The sequence below is a fragment of the Nelumbo lutea genome, chromosome 1, assembly GCF_056320005.1.
Source record: "Nelumbo lutea isolate HS-2025 chromosome 1, American lotus-T2T, whole genome shotgun sequence".
In the NCBI taxonomy this organism is placed as follows: Eukaryota; Viridiplantae; Streptophyta; class Magnoliopsida; order Proteales; family Nelumbonaceae; genus Nelumbo; species Nelumbo lutea.
Window position 1 is genome coordinate 180,511,759 of NC_142684.1, and position 23,592 is coordinate 180,535,350.

A 23,592-nucleotide genomic window follows, 5' to 3' on the forward strand; every position below is an offset into this window, starting at 1 on the left:
GAAACTTGATTCCAATCCACTGCTGTTGCTTGTTGTCTTTACGTATCTCCACTCCACAGTCTCCACCAGACCAGCCTCAACTGCTCAAGAAAACTCAAACTCAATACTCAATGCCTGTCAGCGTCAGGGGCCTTGATTTACTATATATAGTTTAATAAGTCTAAAGTATTCATGCTAAAACTACTCCCCACCTGATTCTCCGACCACAAATTCAACTTGCAAAAGCATTGCACAAATCGATCAGAGCACTGTTAGTTTCCATCTTACAACCAAGTGACCAACATCCTGCTACCCAATCAATCTAAATTCTAAAATATATGATGTTGTTTAGGGCTGCAAATGGATTATATCTAAATTTGATTGGTTCATATTTAGTCAAATCAGATCCAATCCATTGGATTTATATTGGGTTCGAATTGAATTAAATTGCAATTGGGTATTGTACAGTGTTAACAAATTAAACTAAAAGTGATCAAAAATATCATACATAATTAATAGGGAAATTATCTAAAACTCACCATGAGTTTTCAACATTTTTCTTAAACTCACCACAACTTTTTAAAATGTCTAAAACTCGCCATGTCGGTAAGTTCTTATTTTCCAAAACTCACCTTCCGTTAGTGCATCACTAATGTTTCTTAATAGAAATGTGTCCATGTCAGAATAAATAACAATTTTCATGACCAAATTACCCTTGAATGGTGAGTTAGAGGAAAATTAGTCTTTTTCAGTTTTCAATTTTTTGTTTTTTTTTTTACATTTTTAGTGTTTTTCTATAATTTCCAATGTTTTTTTTATAATTTCTGTATTTTACATTTTTCTATTTTCTACAATCTATAACTTTTCCTGTATTTTTGTTATTTATTTACAATTTTTGTGTTTTTCTATATTTTTTTATGTTTTTTCTACAATTTTGTTTTTCAATTTCTATTGTTTCTATAATTTGAAAATATTTTTTTATTTTGTTTGCAATTTCTATAATTTTTTATATTTTTTTGTGATTTCTATGTTTTTATGTATTTTATATTTGAAAATATTTTTTTGAACTTTTTCCTTTTTCATGTCTAAATATTAAAATGGTAATATATTAACACCTGTTAATTTATTTCATATATATTTTATATTTTTTATGAAGGTTAAAATGGTAATATATTAACAGCCGTTAATAAAATGACTTTGATTTGATAGTTCATGAACCAAAATGAATAAAAAATAGCATGTATGAAATTTGAACTTATGCCCGTAAAAACACAATATTTAAAGCAATAGATATAATATAAATTTGAAGTGTGGAATTTTATCGGGTCAGATAGGTGTGGATGGATCTAATTACAAACGGATCAAATTCAAATCATCGTTAATGGGATTGAATTCGAATTTCAATAATTGATACCATTTACAGCCCTGATGTTGCCCATTTTCTCATGCTGCTGGAGTCTGGGGTGAAGGTAGGTTTAAATTGAATGGCAGAGCGGATGCCTCAGCATAGGCTAAGTTGTGTTGAGGCACAGTCATGGCTAGGTATTACCATCAGGAACATCTGTCTTTTTCTGCTAATTCGCCATTGGCAAAGTAACACACAGCTCTGATTATCCAACTGGGAGTCATAGAGGCTATCAGCTTGGGGATTACAAAGCTTATCATTGAATTTGATGGTGCATATCCTAATGAAGGATTAAAATTTCGATATGATATACTCCGTATCGGTTGTATTATATTATATCTTTTGGGTCCTCGTTATTACAACTGAAATCGAAAGCAAAAAAATTAAAAAATAAAAAAAAAAAAAAAAAAGGAAGAGTATTGTGCTAGTGTTATAAGTACCAATACACAGATGTATCTATACTTTGAACCTTTGCCCTAACCAGTTCTCCCCTATTGCCAACAAAGCCTTGTCATTTGCCTTCCGAGCAACCCCTCCTGGGTTACTTCTCCCTTTCAAATTTCAATGGCTCAGAAGATTTTAGCTGGGGACCTTGCTGTACCTCCTTTTTCCTCTGATGATTAATGGAACTAAAACTCTCGGATTCTGGGTGCCAAATAATGGAATAGGGGAATGTTGAGGCTACAATTTGGTCAAAGCAATGGGCCTAGTGGTTTGAAATAGTTTTATATGTCAGACCCAGAAAGATGTTACTTGTATGATGTGTAATCCATGTAAAAGATTTACATTCAGAACTCCATTGGGAGTAATCCTTATTTTATAAAGAATTCTCATTGACAACCAGAAGAACAAGAGGAAATGTGTTTGACAGCAGAGTTGGTTGTCATCTTTGCACATCTGAGACAACGAATGATGATGAAGAGGGAAAAGAATTGAGTCATACAAGTAGACATTTGGCCCAAAGAGTCCAACAACACTTCCAAAAGAAATGTGTTTGATCTTTGAACAGCATTCCATATCTCCTATGCTGCTCTCTATATTACAAATCTCCACAGGGTTGCAACAAGAAAATACATATATTCTCAATGTAGGGAGAGCCCTAACTCAATGACAATGAAGATGAAGGAAAAAATAACTCTGAAGGATGATAGGAGATGAATCTGTCAAAGCCCATTATTAGGCTTTGGTTGCTTCTAATGAAACTGCTGCCTGGCTGGAGGTGATCTGCTCATAAAGGTCTCTTATCTTTAACCCAATTATGGTCTGGAAGAGACCCGTCCCATTGCTACTACCTGGGAAATCTGCGTGCTTTAACATTTGCTGTGTAACTTCACCATAGAATTTCGTAGAGAGGTTGCTCAGATGGCTCTCCACATAAACAAGCTCATCTAATCTGTCGAACTGCCCATCCATCTCCAACACAGACACCTAGAGAAACAAACAAAGCAAAACTGATCAGATTTCAATCTTCTCCATAGAATTTCTGTTCTGTTTGATGAAATTAAAGCAGACCCAGATCAGAATGTTCATGTACTGAAAACCTAGAATGGTAACCAATCTGATATTACAATGGGACCAAACTGAATGAAGAAAACAAGAAAAGAAAAGATTGAGTTTGAGAAGTTGGGGTAAGTTACCTCATTGTCAAAGTATGTGTCTGGGCCATAGATGAATTTGATGCCAGGATACGAGCAGGTCAGTTTCCTGCCACAGGGTATCCATGAAATAGTGGAACCCTCATCGAATAAGTAAACTGGGCTGAAAAACTTAACCCCTTCTTTCATTATTAACCGAACCTTCAGAACCTTCCCTTCGTTATCATCAGGGATAAGTTGGGTGGGCAGGACTTCAATCACAGCATCTGCATATTGCTTCTGTGGGTCTGCATTTGGAAACCATAAAATGGGAGATTGAGATCAGCAGAGATGAAAAGAGTTAAGAGGTATAGAAACCAGACTCAGAGTGGCCATGGAACTTACCAATGTAGGTATCAAAATCTGGTTTTCTGGTTTCAATACTGGCTTTAATACTTTCAAGACTGTGCCCACGTTCTGCCATGTCCCTCTGCAACTCGATATGATCAGAACCAAGAAAATGAACACCAAAAGATAAGCTCTAACACTCCATTACTGGATGCTACATGTTAGACTGCTTACCTGAATTTTCCATGCAAACTTGACCTCATTGCTGATGTCCAAGTAGATGCTGAAGTCGAGGAGTTCCCTTACACGAGGATCGTACCTAACAACCAGAAATACAACCAACAAGTTAACTCTGCAAATCGACTAAAACACAATGGACTAGTTAGTCTGGATTTTGAGTTTGCTAATTAGGTGGAAATAGAGCTGTCATTGGTCGGGACATGGTCGACCATGTCTATAATTACCTATGCTTAACATCTATAATTGCCTATAATATAACAATTTGAAATTTAATGTGCATTTTTTGCAAGGTGGGAACCGGCTGGTTGGTAAGGTCTCTTGTTGGTTGTAGCGGAGGCTTGGAATTGAATCCCGCCCTGGTTTGGGGGCAAGTGGGTTATGGGTTTGGGGGATGGGACACCATGTTTGCACCTGTTCATGGGCCGGATAACCTAACAAGCTGGCCCAACCCAGCCCGTTCTAAATCAGGCTTAGACAAAATTTTAAGCCTATAGACTCAGGCTAGGGCTCTAAATATCGGGGACTAACTATTTTTGGGCTGGGTTCAGGGCCTAGCCCGATAATATTATATTTAATAAAAATATATTATATATTAATAATAAACATATATATTATATAATAATAAAATTAATAGCAAAAAAAAAGATAAAGCCCAGCCCATGAACAAGTTTACCCCAGCTTTGTAGCCCCATAGAACAAAACCTTAAAAAAAAACAATTTGGAACTTCATTTTTCATAATATAACTTTAATAAAAATACGATAAATAGTAAACTTTTATATATTGATAAAATTAAGTGATTTAATTAAAATTATTTTATATTATTCATGAAATTTTCCCTTTTAAAAATATAAGAAAAGTTACAAGGAAACGATGAGACATTTATATATTACTAGTAAGTGTGCACATTCTTTGCACATAGCAATTCTAAATGATGACAATGATAATAATAATGTATCCAAATTTGTATATAAACTTTATGTATTTTTTATATTTTTTGGTTTTTATTATTACTCAGATGTATATTGCAAAATCAAAATCTTATTACATAAATATCTCATCCAAATATGTGAAAATTAATTAAATGGAGTTGTAAAGTTTCAAAGATCATTGCTTGGTAGACTCTTATTTTTGTAATGTTTTATCTCTTTGGTTTATCTTTTTTTGTTCATTTATCAAAAAAAAAGTAAGATTTAAATAGAGGGAATTAAATGAGGTGAAAAATAGTAGTTTAATTTGTAATTTAAACCTCACAATTAAATAGGAATTAAATTAAAAATGAGTACTTTAATCAAATGAAAGCTCTACAATCTTATTCATAATTTTAATAATAGCATAAATACAGAATTATGGATGTATTCAATTTTTCTTTTTCTTTTTTGTATTTCTTTGTAAAAAAAAATTCTAATATGTCACACTTACTTTTTGTCTAATATGATAAACATATGATATTATACATGTGTTTGAATGGTTTGTTTACAAAATTGTTTTTTTATTTTATTAAGTTTTATTATTTATCTATGACACTAAATGTTAACACATTTGCTCAAAAGTTGAACGACTGATCTTTGCCAAATAGTAAAATAATTTTATCTTTGGTCATTTCAAAATTATGTATTTCATTTTCATTATCAATAAAAATAGTTTATTTATTACACTTATTTTTTAGTTTGATTAATAAAAATATCATAAATGTATCTAGTTTTTCTATATTTTTTTAATTTTTATATTTATTTTTATTTTAAAAATTTTATTACCTAACTATGACTTCATCCGTTGATCAATTTGATTCAGATGGTTGAATTGCTTAGCCACCAATTGGATAAACAATAGTTTTGTTTTTTAGTCAATTTTAAAATATATAGGTTTCTATTGTTAAAAATGTTGAGATAGATCTAATTAATATCATTTATTAGTGAAAAATAACTTAAATATAAGATTTAATATGAGAAAATAGAAGTTAATACCTTAAGTATGAGACTTAATGAGAGATGATTAATTGAGGTGAAAATTAATAATTAAGTTACATTTTCAACCCTTACAATTAGAAATTGATTAAATACACAAATATGGACATTTTAGTAGTCATTAAAACTATAATTAAATGACTTTTATACCATTTCTCAAACAAAGAAATAGATGATAAATTTAATAAAAAAACTTCTACTCTACGTCCGCACTTTTATATAATATAGATATAGATTTAATTTATTACTTGATTGATTCAAGTCTTAGACGTCAGTTTGGAATGTACCCACCCAATTATAAATTTATAATTGATTATCAGGTGGACCCAACCCATTGACAACTTTGTTGAGAATTGAATGCTTCTTTAAATAATGAATGGAAGTAATTGAGAGAGAGATTATAAACTTGTAACAAATATGTGGTTGTCAAGGACAAGCTGACAGCTAATTTCTATGGCAAGTTGGTGTAAAAGAGAAATTTCCTTTTCTGCAAAAGCAGCAAAACTACAAATATATAATAGGATCTTTAATAAAATAATATTGGCAATAGAGAAAGTGATTTAGCATAGCATGACAATGTGTCACACTCAGAATCTCAGACCACCCCACTTGGGCTAGTTATGGTCCAAAAATAATGCCATTAGAAGAGTTATAACCATCTCAATAAAACCTCCTTTTTCCTTCCGGTATTAATAGATCAACCTCAAATCATTTTAAATGTCTAAATGGATGGCTGTGACTGACCGACCCAGGCACTCTTTGGGACCCACAAACCCCAATAGTTCCACATTTCTTGGTGAACCCAAATTCTAAAACTGCCAGCTTATCAATGCCTGATAGCCACTGGATTTGAGTTCTTTTTTCTGTCTTTTTTTCACCATAGGTCCATAAGTGAGTCTGGACCAAACGCTGCTTGTTCCAAAACCAGGTCTAACATGGACCGGTTCCAAAACTAGGTTCTGTCAGTCCAGGACATTGTTAAAAAGAGGCGGAAAGAGATAGTTGTCCAACAGCCAAGGATCATGAGTTCACCTGATTTTGTAGGGTGTGGGTTGACAAGAGAAGCAGAAAAGGGTATCTGGGTCCCGCTAGTTCAACTACATGGTCAAACCCAGATCAAATCCGAGGGCTAAGAATCAATATTTACATAACTTTGGTTTTGTAAGTTTAACAATGTGCTGGCGAAAAGTTCAGCCGTCAGCATGCGGCGTGGCACCAACCCAAGTGTTGAAGTACTCATCCTATCTACTTAGATGAAGGTCTTTCTTTGTGTGGTCGAGAGAAACCTGAGAGAGAGAGAGAGAGAGAGAGAAGGGGATCTCATAATTGAAGGCGACAGAAAACCCAAGATAGAGATAGAATTCCGTTGAATCTCTTCAACAAGATCTCCAAAAGAATAGTATCTAATGCTGCAAAGTGCAAAATGTAAGGTGCAAACTGATGAGATTCAAAGACACCCTTTCAAAATGAAGACAGAAAGAAGGAAAGTGCAATTGTCATCAACAAAGAACTGAATGCAAATCCTTACACAACATATGTAGGGAAGGATCAAAAGACAACATTTCTGATATGCCATGAAAAACAAAAAAAGAAGAGAGAGAAAAATAAATGTGGGATGTGAAGTAAAATAGAATTTGTGAAGGAATTTTAGAGACTCACATTGGGTGCAGTCCTTCAATGACCAGGATCTTGGGAGGTTTGATAAGCTCAGGAGGATCCAAGAGACCAGTAACATGATTGTAAATAGGCTTATCAACAGCAATTCCTTCCTTGAGAGCCTTGACCTGCTCATACATGAGATCGAAGTTGTTTGCTCTTGGGTCAAGTGCAGTAACTCCCTTCTCCTTCCTCCCTGTCCTATCAAGTGAGTGGTAATCATCCAAGCAAATTACAGTGGTCATGTCACTGATCAAGGTGTTTGAATCTGGGTTTCCACCCTTGGGTGGTTCTGCTGCACCACCAAACACACTTGTCAATCTCCTCATGAAAGTACTCTTCCCACATCCAGAATCTGCTGCCAACCCAATCACAACTGTCTTTGATTCTGCTGAGCACGTGATCTCTGACGAGTTGGCGCTGCCCCTCCTGCTGGTTTTCTTGCTTGTGCTGTAGAAGAATACTTGTCTCTGGTGAAAACCCAAGTTAGTCTTGGTTGGGGTGGAGATTGAACAGGTCGAATTCAGAGAATGGGTTGTGTAGATTGTACAAATTGCCATTGTTTCTGTACAGACCTCTTAGAATCTTCTGAGAGGAAAGGATCTGAAATCGGTGCTAAGCTATCAATTCTGCTGCTTTTGTGAAAATACAAGAAATGGGTTCTGATTCTTTTCCTTTGAAATCAAAGGAGAAGTGAGGAAAATAGAAAGAAAACAAGAATATGGAACTGGGGAGAGGTATACACAGAGAAGGAATAGAAACTAGTTGTGAAATGGGTTCTGCTTCTTTTCCTTTGAATCAAAGGAGAAGTGAAGAAAATAGAAAGAAAACAAGAATATGGAACTGGGGAGAGGTATACACAGAGAAGGAATAGAAACTAGTTGTGAAGGAGAAAAAATGGTTAGTTTTGATGGAGTGCTGAGTTGCCGAGGTTTGTTTTTATATGTGCTTGTGACTGCCCCTGGTTTTGGGCAAAATTGGAGATCTTAAAGTGGGAAGAGAAGACATGGTGAGTAAACAAAGGGCGCTGTGAGTAAAGTTGTCATTTTAATTATTTCTTTCTTTTACGCTCCCAACTCTATATCTTAATATTTTGTTTGCTCTGTGTTGTCTTTCTTTCGTCTGCAAGTAAAAATGTAAAACTATTGTTAGGTGACGTTTGTGATTACCAAAGAACGCGCATGGAGAAGAGTGGTCGTAAACTCCTCCACATAGGATTGTATGACACGTGGCAGAGGATGGTTGGTTGGAGATGAGATGGGGAGGGATGAGAAGTGAAAGAGATATGGGACCATAGATTTCAGTCCAATAACTTTTCTTGCTTGGGTTGGACCATGGAATTCTCCTCCTTATGTTGTGTGAGGTTTTGCTTCTGGAACCACCAAAGTCCACAGAGCCACAGAAAATATGGGAAAATAAAAGACCGTCAAAATTGACAAGAATGTTTTGTTTACTGGGTCTGAGTCCAAAGCTTGCTTCACTTGTACAAATCAATCTTAACAGTGGAAGTTAACTGAATTCGACATAAACTTCTACAGTCGGTCTCAAAGAATTAAGAATGTCTAGATGCAGTTGTTCTGCGCATCGTAAGCTTGAACTTAAAACCCTTCACAAGAAATGGATGTTTCCTTTATAGGAACACAACCATGAACGTTCGTCGCAACCCGCAACTCGCGCGTTTAATAGTCAAAAGTTTCAGGTGCCATCTACATTATTAATTACAATGACCGATCCAAGTGCGACTCTAACATCGTTACGTGCAGTTTCGGAAGCAGTTCGAAATGTTTATTTCTTTTCATTTCCGAATTGAGGCTTTCTGTAACACAGATTAATGTTTTTTCTTATGACATTTTTAAAACCAGGTTGACCAGGAACAATGTAGCTCCAACCTCCAAAATCCAACAACAGAAGCAAGTCAGGAACCCCAGAAAACAGGAAAAAGGAGATATATATCCAACTTGTAATAACGCAGAGTCGTAACAGGCTCGAGGGCCAAACATGAGGAGTCCATTCTCGTTAACCTAAACGAGACTAAAGCTGAACTTGTAACTTGGGTGTGCCAGGAATGCTCCACTTGAATAAGAACCCTTTTCCTTGATTCCATGTATTATGTGAATAGTAGTAATCAGTACAGTAGACGTAATATGTTAAACAGAAAAACGAAACAAGCCCAAGAAAAAGTAGACAGATGTGCATTTCCAGTTTCTCCTTCCACTCCCTCCGCAGACTAGGAAAAAAAAAACAAGATGAGAAAACAAACACTATGGGCTGCTACCAACATTCTCCGGTTTTGGATATAGGGTGGGAGTTGAGACGTCTACATTGCCCTGCTTTATTCATGTGACTGCATTTTGCATGCACATGCTATAAACATCAGATCCTAGACATGTATCTGGAGTTACGAAGTTGGAAATTAACGGGGGATAGGATACCTATGGCTATGAGACAAACTTCCTCACACTCAGTGCCCCGGAAGTCAAATCGGATCTATAGCGAACCAGACAATCCAGGCTGCACCTGCACTGCTCCACTTTTGAGGGGCCCTTTATGGTCTATGAATTGACAGGGGAAAGGAAGCATGAAACCTCAATTTTAAGATATTTTGCCTTCAAAGCTACCAACCCAGTTGCGACTTGCGAGGAAGCCCACCGATTGGGCAGCCCCAAACCACCTAGCTCTTATTAATCTAGGGGAACCCACGTAGATTCCATAAAGAAAATTTTCAAACTGACTGATTCCCGATGCAAAGACAAGAGGTCAAGTGATACCAGTGAAGGGATCATACATCATACCAGATGGACTGTGGACGCGTCGAAGTGGAACCACCCATGTTTAACGTGTCAATGGGCGCTTTAGCCTTGGACGCTTTAGTAGTTGGTACTTAGCGCGCATGCTTTACAGCTTTAGTGGCTTGTTTATCATTCTGTTTCAAATTTCAATCAAGTGGAGATGAAGTTAGAACCACCCAATTCCTCTGACCTTAAACCCAGTTCCATCCGGATGATGATCATTAAGCTCACTGTGAAACCATCGGCCAGCTCGAGATCATCCATCCAATCGCAATGTGTTTGGTCTTTGGGGTAGGGAGTATGGCAGTGGAAAGTGGAAACACATTTGAATTGCGGTATCCCTACAATGAGCTTACCCTGTGCGCTAAATGCTTAGTAAAATGAATTGTACAAGATAAACCCATAAGAGAAACAAGTTCTTATACATAGATGGATGCTTAAAAGAACAAATGACCTACAAAAAATATAGCCTACCCATTAAAACATGCCACTCGTGCATCATTTGCCAATATCCATGTTCATCAAAGACAACCAAGAAACAAACAAGGGGAAAAAACATGCCAGGAAACCACAAGCAGCAGCAGCAGCAGCAACACTGAAACTTTCATGTGTTCGTGGATCGCAGCATCAGGTTTCACTTGTGCCCTCTGAAGTACATGTAAACTTTCTGTACAAACCAGGGAAAAAATGTTCCTTAACAACTAAAAGCTAATGAGGAAAAGAGAAGGCATTGGCTGTCACACAGTTCATTAAAAGTACAAATATGCACTACATATCTGGCTTTCCATAACCTCGTGGAAATAATGTTTTAATATTGTTAGGTTTTGGCCCAACATAAAATAGACTTTCAGACATGATCTAAACTTTCTTTTTGTACGAGTATTCAAGCAAAACGGTGTGTGCATGTACTATTGATTTGTGCTCGAAGTGTGTTATTTTCAAAAGCATTCTGTAAAAGTGTAAAGTTGATTTGCAAAGCCTATGTAGACTACGACTCGTGCATCATCATCTGCTGTGTCATTGTGTGGTTCCAAAATTTAAATTTAACAAGCTCTCTAAAGGTGCCAGATGGATCATCTGGTCAAGTCAGTGGATGTAGTTCCCCCATCAAATAGAAAAAAAAAAAAAAAAAAGATATTATTCAAAGACAAGGAACAACAATCTGAAATTTTGATAGAGCTAATTCAGGTGAAAGCTGCTCATTGGGTGATGGTAACTAAGAATTTAAAGGGAGGGATCCCAGCATGCGACATATTGAGGGGGTGGAACTTATGGTGGTAGCTTCTAACAGTAAGAAAGAGGATGGTACAATGGAAGCCACCAAGAACAAGCTTGTGGATGGGTTCAGTGGAAATGGGAATCTCTAAGGGTTGAACTGCTAGCAGTGTTAAAAGACATTCATCTTGCAGCTGAGAGCAGGTTGGGTGATTTGGTGATTGAAGGGGATGTTTAGTTGCCATTTCTTGGATAAATACTGAAAATAAAGCTCCCTGGGCATTCAGATTCTTGATCTGTGAGGTCCTGTCCTTGGGAAGACAACTGGACTACTCATCCAATTAGGTCCCAAGTGCAAATGAAGTTGCAGATAGATTAGCCAATCAGGAGGCAGGAGCTTCAAGATCTGAATTCATTGAGGGTTGCTTATGTCAAGGGTCTTTGTTGTAATAAGGTCATAGAATTCATAATGTGTTTGCTGGTCAGCTAAGGCTGCTGTGTTCATAATTCTATTTTATTTTTTTGAATGAAATTCATCTCTTTAAACTATCATAAATAAATAAATTTCATCAAAATCAATTATCTGAAAGTATGCCAAACGATACATTAATCTCTATAAGAAATTTCATAGCACATCTAGTAAATTGTTTTTCTTGGTTTTAGTGGGAGCTAGAAGGTAAAGCCCTGATATTTCTGTCTATAACGTGCAATAGCATCCTCAGACTCATTTCCATTAACAATAAATTCCCAACCATCTCTTCCGTAACTAATAAGCTAATTCACAAGCAACAAGGAATTGCTTATCACAACCTGTCACATACTAAGCCTATCTCAACCTCCTTCTTGACCATCACTCATTTAGAAGAAAGGAAGAAAGAAAGAAAGAAAGAGAAAAGGATCATGATCTAAACAAAGGCCATTACCCAATGTTGGCCCTAGCTAGCTTGGGTCTTGTGAGGGGTGGACTGGACACGGATCTCACCTTTGGCTCTTTTTCTTTTCTTTTTTTTTCTGATGATAATAGGTATAACCTTTGCCATTTTGTGCAAAAGTTACCATTGGCAAATCAGTCATTTTTGCACAAAAAAGGTAAAAATCTATGCCTACAATGTTTCTCAGGCTCTTTCAAACAATGAAAATAAGGGTCTATTTTCATCATTCTCATTCAGCTGAATAATCTAACTTGTCCTGTGAGGACCTCTCTGAGTCCGACTCTTCCTGGGGAACTACTACAGTTGCACTTCTAAAGCTGTAAAAGGATCACACTCACCTAAATCCGCATCCAATCCAAATATAGAGCCATTGGATCTGAATCCAATTCGAAATCTGATATGTCAAACTCGGATCAGATTCTGATATAATCCACATTCGACTTATTGTGTTTAAAATAACAAAAAAATTAAAAAGTCTTCTTTTGAAGAAAAAAATAGAAATTTTATTAAAAGAAAAAGATCAGTTACATGTAGTAGGTGACAAGATGGCACCAAACTAACAAAACAGAACAAAACTGCACTAGGTACAGCCCAACACTACGACTGGTACAGATACATCATTGAATCTCAAGCAAACTCCAGAAATTTTCCCCCAAATCTGGTCTGTTTACTTGATCAAAGTCTGGTAACACCCAAACCCAATCTGCAATAACTTCCCAACCAAAGCCACCAGAACTTCTGTGTTCTTGAGTTTGTCTTCAAAGATGCTTCTGTTCCTTTTGTTCCATAGTGTCCAGCACACAGCAAATGGGATGCAACTCCAAACTATCCCTGCTTTCCTACCTCCCCCAATTCTTGGCCAGGTGGAGAAAATTTTCTGCTGCTGATCTTGGCTGAATCGCACTTTTCTCAAATAAAGAAGGGTAATAACTCCAAATTATTCATGCAGTCTTGCAGGTGGAAAATAAGTGCAGAACAGATTCTTCATCTGCACTACACATGACACAAAAGTTTTCCATATGAAACCCTCTGCTCTTCAGATGATCAGATGTTAAGATGTTGTCCATGGCAACCAGCCGAGCAAAAGCTTCCACTCTAGGTGGAATGGGGTTCCCCCAGATTCCACCCTTATAATCTGATCCCTGCCGGTCCTTTAACATAGCTAGATAGAAAGCTTTCACTGAGAAAACCCCATTCTTTCACTCCTTCCACCACAAACCATCCCTCAAGGAAGTGGATACCTCCACTTTCTGAAGCAAGTTCAACAACTGAGCACATTCTTCTATTTCCTGGTCTATCAAGGGTCTTCTGAATTTGGGACACCATACAATCTTTTCTCTGCACACTTCAAAGCATTGATCAATTCTAATCTAGTGTTCAGACAGCCTATAAAGTTCCAGGCACACTTCGCACAGCTTCCCTACTTCACACCACTCAACTTCCCAGAATCTAATTCTTGCCCCATCTCCCACCTTAAATCTGACTACATCTTTAAACTCTTGATTGAACAACATGATCCCCTTCCAAACACTCACTCCATAAGAGTTGGAAACCTCCCTTGACTCCCACCTAAACCTCACCAGCCCATATTTTCCTGCTACAACCCTTCTCCATAGGGACTCCCTCTCCTTTTCCAACCCAAACCTCCACAGCCACTTACTCAGCAAGGCCTTATTGAAAGTTTTAACTATTCTAGTACCCAAGCCACCATGCTTTTTTGGCCTACACACCTTATCCCATTTCACCAAATGAGACTTCCTTGCACCACCAACTCCTTCCCACATAAAGTCCCTCTGAATCATTTCAATTTTTTCCGCCACCTAGGCTGGAACCTTCAGAAGAGTTGGATAATAAGTCGGCAGACTTGAGAGAACACTTCTCACCAGTGTGATTCTGCCCCCTAGAGATAGGTATTTGGCTTTCATCTCTCTAGCCTTTTCTCTACTCGTTCAATCACTGGCCTCCAAATCCCTGCTTCATTAGTTCTGGATCCTACTGGAAGTCCTAAATATAGGAAAGGTAGATCACCTGTTTGGCATTCAAAAACTGCATCAAATATATAAAATTGTATATTAGATAAAAATTGGTTCTTAGAAACTAATTATTTTTAACTTATACATGTATAAAAATGTCTAAATATTAAATATTAAATTTATTAGTTGTAAACTCTATATAATTGTATATTGTATATATAGACATAATTATACTACAAATATATAAAATAATAAATTTTTTATCAGACCAGATTTTAATTGGATCGGATGGGGTTAAATCCACATCCAAACTGATTATTAACCAGATGCAACTTCTAACATCCAAATCTGGGATAATCAGATTCAGAATCAAATCAGGTACCGAACTTTCGGAGTCCATTGACAGCCCTACCCACTCGCACCCTTTTTGATCAATAATTCACTCCCACCCTCACCACAATAACCTTAAGTTCTAAGATCAAGAATATCCTCACAATATCCGGTAGCTACAGGTATCAGTTAAAAGTATACCCAATGCCATCAACTACCTCAAAACAAAACAACCAAGGCAAACTTTTCACAACTAAAAGAGGAAAGCTAATTTCCATGTGTATGAAATTAACAATAAATGCAGCATAGAGTGAAACCAGCATCACAAACATATGAACAAATACACCAGATCCTGCTCATTTCACACTGAAAACTTGACAACACAGTACTATAAAAGTAGCAAGAACCTCTAAAAACACGTGAAAAAACAAGATCAAGAAGTCAAAACAAAGTTATGCAATTAATGAGCATAACCCTCCAGAAAGACCATTTAGAAAATATATAATTTGACTGATTGAAAAGAAAAGACCAAAGGTGTTAGAGACTTAAAGAATATAAGTAACAAAAATAGCAATGCTTTATAGAACTGACCTGAAGTACCCACAAGCTTAGAAGAGACTCTAAACAGAAGAACCCAAAGCCAATCAAGTAGAATATCTGCAAGAAAGAAAAACATCAACTGTATGCTAATCTTCCATGTAACAACATCCATGATCAGAAAAAAGATATCACATTGTTCAGTGAACAAGCAGAAAGAGAACTTCAAAAGATGAGCAGACCACTAATAGATTATCAGGTTTGGTTTTGAAGATTTAATGGCGTTTCTTTTAAATGGGTAATTCAAGCTCCTTATTAATGATAAAGAGTATATAGACAATCATGAAGTTCAAGTAAAAGTATAGAATGACAAACAACTTAGGCCATCCCCCCAGTCTTTACATAAGAATACAAAACACAACCATTTGCATTTTCTTTTCACAATTCTCAATTGCAATGCCCAAGGAATGGATGCCCCCTCCCCCAACATAACACTTCTCTTTGAACACCCGACCTGGCTAAGCCAGCCAACATACTAGCAGATCTCTTTATCACAAATGAGATGTTAAACCTAGAAGAAAGGTTGTGTCTAAAAAAAGTGTGGCATCTACCACAATCCTTCTTTACTATTTCTTCAACTAATAGAAACTTGAGAACCCCCTTCCATTTTTCAATTTTTGAAATTCCTAAGAATACAATAACCTCAATCCTAGCAATAGCCAATCTAATGGCAGTCTCAAATCCAGTCATATCTGAATAGACATAACTCCATTTTAATTTCTAACACCAGCAGTATCTGAAATCCATGGGTTTCCAAAAGAGAAACCATCAAAGTTTAACTTAATTTCTCCCCGAGGAAACCATACTTCCACTTGAATGTGTATTTCAATAGAATATTTGGAGATTTGAATCCATGCTTCCATTGCATCATCCACTGAATATTTGGTGAACACTTCTCTATATAGGAGTATAGGACATGATATGAAACCCTCAGATGTAATCATCCTCATCATCATTATAAGCTCAGTTCCAACTATATAGAACTGGCTACACGATCCTGTTTCAACGTTCTATTCTGTCCAGTGCCATATCCATCATTTAACTATAGACTCTTAAATAATTTATTATTACTTCCACCCAAGTCCTTTTCAGTGGTATTATGTACAACAACATTTTAGCTAATTCTTCTTCGGTTGAAAAACTACGGCATCCAAACAGTATCTGCTCCAGTACACCTCCACATGATTTTCCCTCTTTTAGTTCAAGGAAAAAATATAACAAAATGGGTCAGGATATCAGCTGGAATACCACAAAGCATGTGAAATTATTAGCCCTCTTTTTTGTAAAGATATAGTTTGAAGGAATATTCTCTCAGAACACTTAATTTTGGAGTAGGGGCTAACAGCCCTAACCAAACAGTTTGTACAGGAAAATACGAATTTGATAGAAGCAAAGGATATACAACCATGGGAGTCAGCAGACCAACCCTATCCTCACCCATAGGAGAGAAAAACACCCAAACTCAATCCAATAATTCAGAAAGTTGTTGCATTTCATGATCCTTTAACCCACAAAACTAAAAATTGCAAAGGAAAACCATAAGTGGCCAAACATGTAAAAAGAAAGAGGAAACTTTAAACTGCAACAAAACCTATAAATCAGGGAAACAAGAGACCAAAGAAGCATCACCCTGCCACATGTCATCCCAAAAGTTGACTTTGGACAAACTCAAAGGATCACATTTGATGGATCACATTTGATGAACTCAGAAAAGATTGAGTAATAGAATTAATAGCTTTCCAAATAAAAACTAATGTAATTATTTCTCCTTTTGCTTATTGTTCATGTCTTTACTGGTTTCTCCTGGCTCACATTTCCATAAAGGTATAAATATGAAACAGAACATACTTCTCTCTCCAGGATTAAGCCCATATCTTCAGTATATAATGCTGATATTTTAATTGGCCTCACATCCAACCATCCTAAAATTTTAGTCAATTAGTAGTAAGACTCAACTAGTATAAAGATTATGAGAAGCACCAACTTAGTCTTTACTACAAATTCAACTATAGTTCAGAAACACACCAAACCATTTAGGTAATTTCTATGCTACAAAATCCATAGGTACATGATTCATCAAAATATATATATATATATATATATATATATATATATATATATATATATATATATATATATATCCATAGGTACATGGCTTCAAATGAATCAATTGTGCCGAACATGTTTTCCAGTGCTAGATAGTGAATAAAAAAGAAGCATACTTTTAGTACTGATATTTTCCTTCATAGTCTGTAATCTTAAAACATTTACTGAATGCTGATATCTCCAACAAAGTTTCCCATTTGAAGTTATCTCAGTATATACTTTTTATCAGTAACAAGATGAAATGAAATTCATCGAAGTGATATGAACAATGAAGTAACCCTCAATATCTATCAAAGGAATTTCAAGAATTACAAAATCCAATGAATATTAGCGATATTCCATTAGTCAATAGTTATCAAAAAAATCAGGAAATATAACAAAAAAGTTGAGAATTTGGATTGCAAAATTTTCAGTTGAAAGTTGAAACAAGATGCATTTTAACTGAAAATCATATATACATGTTGTTTGGAGGATGAAAAGATGTTTAAGCATTAAAGAACTCACCCCCACAAATACATGGTCTGAGAAGACATCAATTGCAGCAAGAATACCCCTAAGATAGAAAAGAAAATCTTACTTCAGTTTCACATGAATTAAATGTTCTGTTGTACAAAAGATAAACAGATAATATAGCATAAGAACAACCTACAACCTTAGCCACCTGCACAAGGACAGAAGGAATTTGCTTTTTTCTTTTTTTTTCTTTTTTTTTTTTTGAGGAGGGAGAGGAGGTTGTTCACAGAATCATCAATATGTTCATCTACAGCAAAATTATTATATAGAAGAATAGATGCCAGTAACAATACAATTAAAATCATCACAAAAGAAATGGCCTTCTTTTCTTTATCACAAAATACCATAATGAGCATACGATGGCTATTTCTTGGGAGAAGCAACACTCTCATCTCCAAAAATGTCATCATTTTCCTCCTAAATGCTCCAAGGACAAAGGTTTTGCATAGTTATTCAGAAAAAGGGGGAAAGGTTTTACATTATTGCACACGATACTTTTGTCGATGAGTTCAGGTACATCCTAACCCACCAAGCTTTGATGAGTTCATACACGATTATATAGAAATTAACAACAAATATGGCAGGTCAACTGGAAACAACATTTTGGTCACTTGTCATCAATTTCCCAAACTATGACATTAAAACCACGTGTTTTCTTGAATCTAGATTTATTTGATTAAATCTAATTTTAAGTACTTAAGAATGAAAAAAGAAAGGAGACAGAGAAGTAGAGATAGAAGAGGTGTGCACCCCCTCTCTTTTATTTATATTGATCACCAAATTGCACTTTTTTTTATAATTAATTGCACTAAAATTTTTTCATCAATCAAATTGCACGCAAAATGAAAATAAGACCCCCAGCCATCTAGCTCAAAGAAGCAGAAAAGGACAATGAGAAGAAAAATAAGAATAGAAAATAAACCAAGAAAAAAATACACCTCTCACTTCTCCCCCTTAAGATGAGTAAATCAATCACACCCACCTTTCATAAATCTGCCTCTAGGTTAGACTTTACTACTACTTCCATGAAAAAATCAGCTAGATTTATTTTAGAAGTGACAGAAAGCAAACAAATTTTATCAGAAAACACCCTTTCATGAATGGTGCCTATCCACCTCAACATGTTTAGTACTTTAGTTCTATCGTGTTGTATTGGATTGTGTGCAATACTGTTTTTCTTTTTTGATAATTGAAATAATTTTATTAATCAGCAATAGACAATAGTACAAAGTCCCCAAGGAAAGGCACGAGTTGCAACCTCTCCGGGCTAGTTAAGTACAGATTTCCAAATTAATAACAACTTACATAGAAGCACAAAAAAGATCTTCCCTAGAAACCCCCTGTTTGGCTAAAGCATCAGCCAAAGAATTAGCAGACCTACTAACCCATTTTACCTCAACCCTCATATTGTTGATTAACCACTTTACTTTTTTTATGAGATCTTTGTAGCCCCAAATGGTGGTATCCAAGTTTAGGAGCCACCTTGTTACCACCTGAGAGTCCCCTTCAACTAGGAGATGCTCCACCTCAAGCTGGTTGGCGATCTGAATTCCTTGTACTGCAGCAAGGATTTCTGCCCTTGTGGAATCCCCACTCCCACCGGTCCTAAGAATAGGGAAATTATGTTGCTGTCCTTATTTCTCAGGATACCCCCTATACCTGAAGGCACGGGGTTGCCTTGGCTGCTTCCATCAAAGTTCAGCTTGATGACACCTTCCAAAGGTGGAACCCATTCTGACAGAATTCTATCATTCTTTGTTGAAGTGTTAGCTATTACTAGCCAATTCCTCCACAAGTCATCAAAGGAGAAGCCATCAAAGATATCCACAGTTTTCAGCCAATGGATTGCTCTTGTTAGGATACAATCCTTCATTTCATCTAACCCTCTTTCCTTCTCTAAGAAAATTCTTGCATTTCTTTCCTCCCAAAGAGTCCACAGAGTGGATGCCGTGACACATTTCCACATGACCTTACCTCTTCTAGTGTGCCAAACAAAGACAGATGGGTTCAAAAACAAGCTTAAATCAGAAGGCATAGACCACCTACCTCCAAATAAACAAAGGCTCCACCTCCATATAGTTGTAGCTAAGGAACAGGAGATCAGCAAATGGAAACAGTCCTCATTCTCGGCCTTACACAAGAAACACCAATTTGGGGAAAGACAAAGCAAGGGTCTCTTTTTCTATAAGTTTTCCAAAGTATTGATTTTCCCATAAAAGACTTCTCGGCAGAATACAACAATTTTTGAGGGAATAGGTCGCGCCCAGACTTCTTTGACAGGGAATCCTTGGGAGATGGGGTTAGAACTGAGGGATTTTAGAAAAGAAGAGCAAGTAAAAGTACCTTTTGGAAGAGGAGTCCAAACCCTTTGATCAGAAGAAGTGGGGTCCAAGCAAACAGATTCTAGTAAATGAATTAGCTCAATAACACAACTCGACTCACCATCCCTTAACCCTCTACGAAACCCAAAGTCCCAATTTAATGATAAGGGGTTTAACGGGCTCGGGAGAAAAGTTGCAATTGGCTCATGTTTGTGAATGGAAAGGGAGAAGAGCGAGGGGAAACAATCTTTGAGGGGTTGAGTACCCACCCAAATATCCTCCCAGAACAGAATAGCATTACCAGAACAAGCATCATACTTGATGAATCTAAGGAAGCGAGGGAGAAAACCATGTATAGCCTTCCAACGTGTAGTAAGGGTAGCTCGGCGAGATATACCGGAATCCCAACCATTTCCTACACAACCATGAATGCTCGCCACCACCTCATGCCATAATCTCCCTCTCCTAGGGCCATCTCCATAGCCACTTCCCTAGAAGGGCTACATTCTTCAGCACTAAGTTCCCTATCCCTAAACCCCCTTCTTCCTTTGGTTTGTTAACTATCTCCCATCTGATCAAGTGATCCTTTTTCACTTCTCCTGGTTCCCATAGAAAGTCCCTCATTCTCTTCTCCAATTTCTTAGCCTCCCTTGGAAGAATCCTGAACACTGAAAGGAAGTAAGTTGGAAGGTTGGCAACTGTAGCCTTAATTAAAGTCACCCTACCCCCTATTGAAATGTAATTCTTTTTCCAAGCCGCCAAGCACTTAACAAATTTCTCCACAATAGGGGCCCATAAACTATTTTCTTTAGGGTTGGCTCCTAAGGGTAGCCCTAAGTATGTCAAAGGCCAAGAAGAAATATTGCAACCTAAGCATTTTGCAATGGATCCAATCTCCCTATTCTCCAAGTTTACTCCAGCCACACAACTTTTATCAAAATTTACCTTCAAATTGGAGACCCTCTCAATAGTACTTATTAAAATCTTAAGGTTCTCCACTTTGCTCAACTCATTCCCTTCACAGAAAATAACAATATCATCAGCAAACTGAAGGTGAGTTACTGGAATGCCTCTACTCCCTATTCTCCATCCCTTCATTTGGCCCTCCTCAGCTGCTTTGGAAATCATCCTACCAAAGACATCAGCAACAAGTGTAAAGAGGAAAGGGGAGAGTGGATCCCCTTGTCTTAAGTCTCTATTGGCTGGAAAAAAGTCCTTAACCACCCCATTCACCAACACTGAATAACGACAAGAATTTAAGCATCATCTTATCCAATTACACCATTTATCCCCAAATCCACGTCTTCTTGACATCTCCAACAAGAAACTCCAATCCACTAAGTCATAGGCTTTCTCCAAGTCCAGTTTGCAAACAAATCCTTTCCTGCCCAATCTCCTTATCTCTTCTACACTCTCGTTTGCAATAAGGATCTGATCTGTAATTTGTCTATCCTGTATAAAGGCTCCTTGTGCTTGGCTAACGAGAATGGGGAGAACTGCTTTGATTCTCCTAGAGAGCACTTTTGCCAGAATCTTATAGATGCTTGTCACTAGGCTAATTGGCCAAAAATCTTTGGGGTGTCTGGCATCATTCTTTTTGAGAATTAAGGCTATAAAGGTGGCATTGATTCCAGGACTCACAAAATGTTTATCCTCAAATTCTCTAAATACTCCAATTAAGTCTTCTTTGACTGTCCAAACAATCCTGATAAAATGCCATTGTAAATCCGTCAGGACCCGGTGCCTTAGCCCTATCCATAGAAAAAACAGCTTGTTTAATTCCCTCTTCCTCAATCATTCACTCCAGCCATCCCTTATCTGTTTGGTTCAAAGTGGGCCAATTCTCCTCCCCTACTATTAACCGATTCTCTAAGGGTCTTTGAAAGATGGATTTGAAGTGATCCACAATCCTACTAGCAATCTCCTCTTGAGAGGTTATCTCCACACCATCAACCTTAAGCTTTAGTATCAAATTTTTCCTCCTTCTCCCATTAGCCAAAGCATGAAAGAATTTGGTATTCCCATCCCCTTCCTTGATCCACTTATGTATGGCTTTTTGTCTCCAAGAGATCTACTCCCTCAACAAAGTCTCCTCTAACTCCTTTTTCAGTTTCCTCCTCATTTCTCTGTCTTTCTCATCCATCATCCCTTGGGATTCTTTTGCATCTAACTCCTCAATCTGAACCAATAATCTAGCTTTTACCTCATCCACTCTTCCAAACTGATCCTAATTCCATTCTTTTATTTTGCCTCTCAACCTTTTTAATTTTTTGTGGAATCTAACCCCATCCCATTTCACTTCTCTCATCTCTTCACTCCACCATTCCTTAACCTTAGGCAAGAAGTCCGGGTGTGTCAGCCACATATTTTCAAACCTGAATGGTCTAGGTCCATCACCAAGAGGTTCTTGTCCTACTTCTATAGGGTAGTGATCAAAGGTTATCCTAGGTAGGGCCTTAGCCACCAAACCTCTCCAGTGGTTCTCCCAACCCTCATTAAATAGGAATCTATCAAGCTTTGAGCATGTTGGGTTTTCTTGGAAGTTGGACCAAGTGTAGGTAGCCTATAGTAAAGGAAGCTCACGTAACTTACAGGAATTTATGAAGTCATTGAACTTCCTCATACTAGTTGTAATGGCCTGCCTAGGATTATTTGACTCATTTGTGAATTTTATTGCATTAAAATCCCCCCCAAAACACCAAGGACCTTCCCACAAACCTTGAATTCCATGAAGCTCCTCCCATAACTCATTCCTCTCTCTGTGATTATTTGGACCATACACATTTGTTAGCACCCAAATAAATCCATCTTCCACCATTCTGATTCTTAGGGATACAGTGAAGTTTCCTATTAGCTCCTCTACTGGTTTACGAAGTCCTCCCTCCACAAAGTTATTATTCCCCCTGAGGCTCCCCACGACGGAGCTGAGCACCATCTTACCCCTCTTATTTTCCAGATCTCCCTGACCCACCTTCTATCCAGTTCAACTAATTTTGTCTCCTGCAACATCACAATATCAGGTCTTTCTCTCCTAAGTAGCTCCTAAATCGATCTCCTTTTTCTGGCACTACCCAAACCCCTTACATTCCAACTTATTATCTTCATTACCTTTCAAGAATTTAGCCCTCCAATATAGTTTTCCTTCATTTAGAACCCTTCTTTCTTTCCCCTCTGCCACTGAACTCGAAATCCCCTTCAATGTCCATTATTAGTCTCTCTACTTCAGACTTTTTCTTTTTTTTCCTACCCTTATTTCCCACTGACTTCCTATTCTGCCCTTTATTTCCTTATTCCTGCCTCAATCTATTGGTTCTTGCCTCTGATTCAGGGTTTTTTGGAGCCACCTCTATCATTTCCTCCTCTTGTTTATATTCCTCCAATAGGGCACAAATCTGCTCCCAACTCCATTCTAACTCCTCTTGTTTCCTTTCTAACAACCCAACTCCCTTCTCTGATCGGACTCCATCATTATCAAACGCCACTTCCCTGCTACCAGTTGGTTGGTCTGGTTGGGATTCCAGGACATCTGTTACAAGCAGAGAACCCAAGTTAGTATCTAAAACCAAATGGACAGACTTACTTGGAATTAGCATAGATGGTTGCATGTGGACCGGCTGTTGGGTATCAATTCTTTGAGTCAGGACTAGG

General features: G+C 37.1%; 2 protein-coding genes across 2 annotated transcripts in view; both read right to left on the reverse strand.

The window, feature by feature from the left end:
* Positions 1-2,294: 2,294 nt before the first annotated feature.
* On the reverse strand, positions 2,295-8,228 carry LOC148879583 (phosphoribulokinase, chloroplastic-like). The gene is made up of 5 exons (XM_088961146.1): positions 7,172-8,228; positions 3,541-3,625; positions 3,364-3,448; positions 3,022-3,266; positions 2,295-2,812 (listed from the first exon to the last, which is right to left on the reverse strand). Exons 1-5 carry the CDS (start codon positions 7,726-7,728, stop codon positions 2,561-2,563), a joined length of 1,224 nt encoding a protein of 407 aa, XP_088817272.1. The 5' UTR covers positions 7,729-8,228; the 3' UTR covers positions 2,295-2,560.
* Positions 8,229-10,329: 2,101 nt separating this feature from the next.
* LOC148879584 (secretory carrier-associated membrane protein 4-like) overlaps positions 10,330-23,592 on the reverse strand; it is a 31,783-nt gene continuing 18,520 nt past the window's right edge. The window contains exons 10-12 of the mRNA XM_088961148.1: positions 17,615-17,663; positions 14,999-15,064; positions 10,330-10,624 (exon numbers count right to left, since the gene is read on the reverse strand). Coding sequence (XP_088817274.1) covers positions 10,592-10,624; positions 14,999-15,064; positions 17,615-17,663 — 148 coding nt within the window. The 3' untranslated portion in view covers positions 10,330-10,591. The remainder of the gene's footprint in view (positions 10,625-14,998; positions 15,065-17,614; positions 17,664-23,592) is intronic.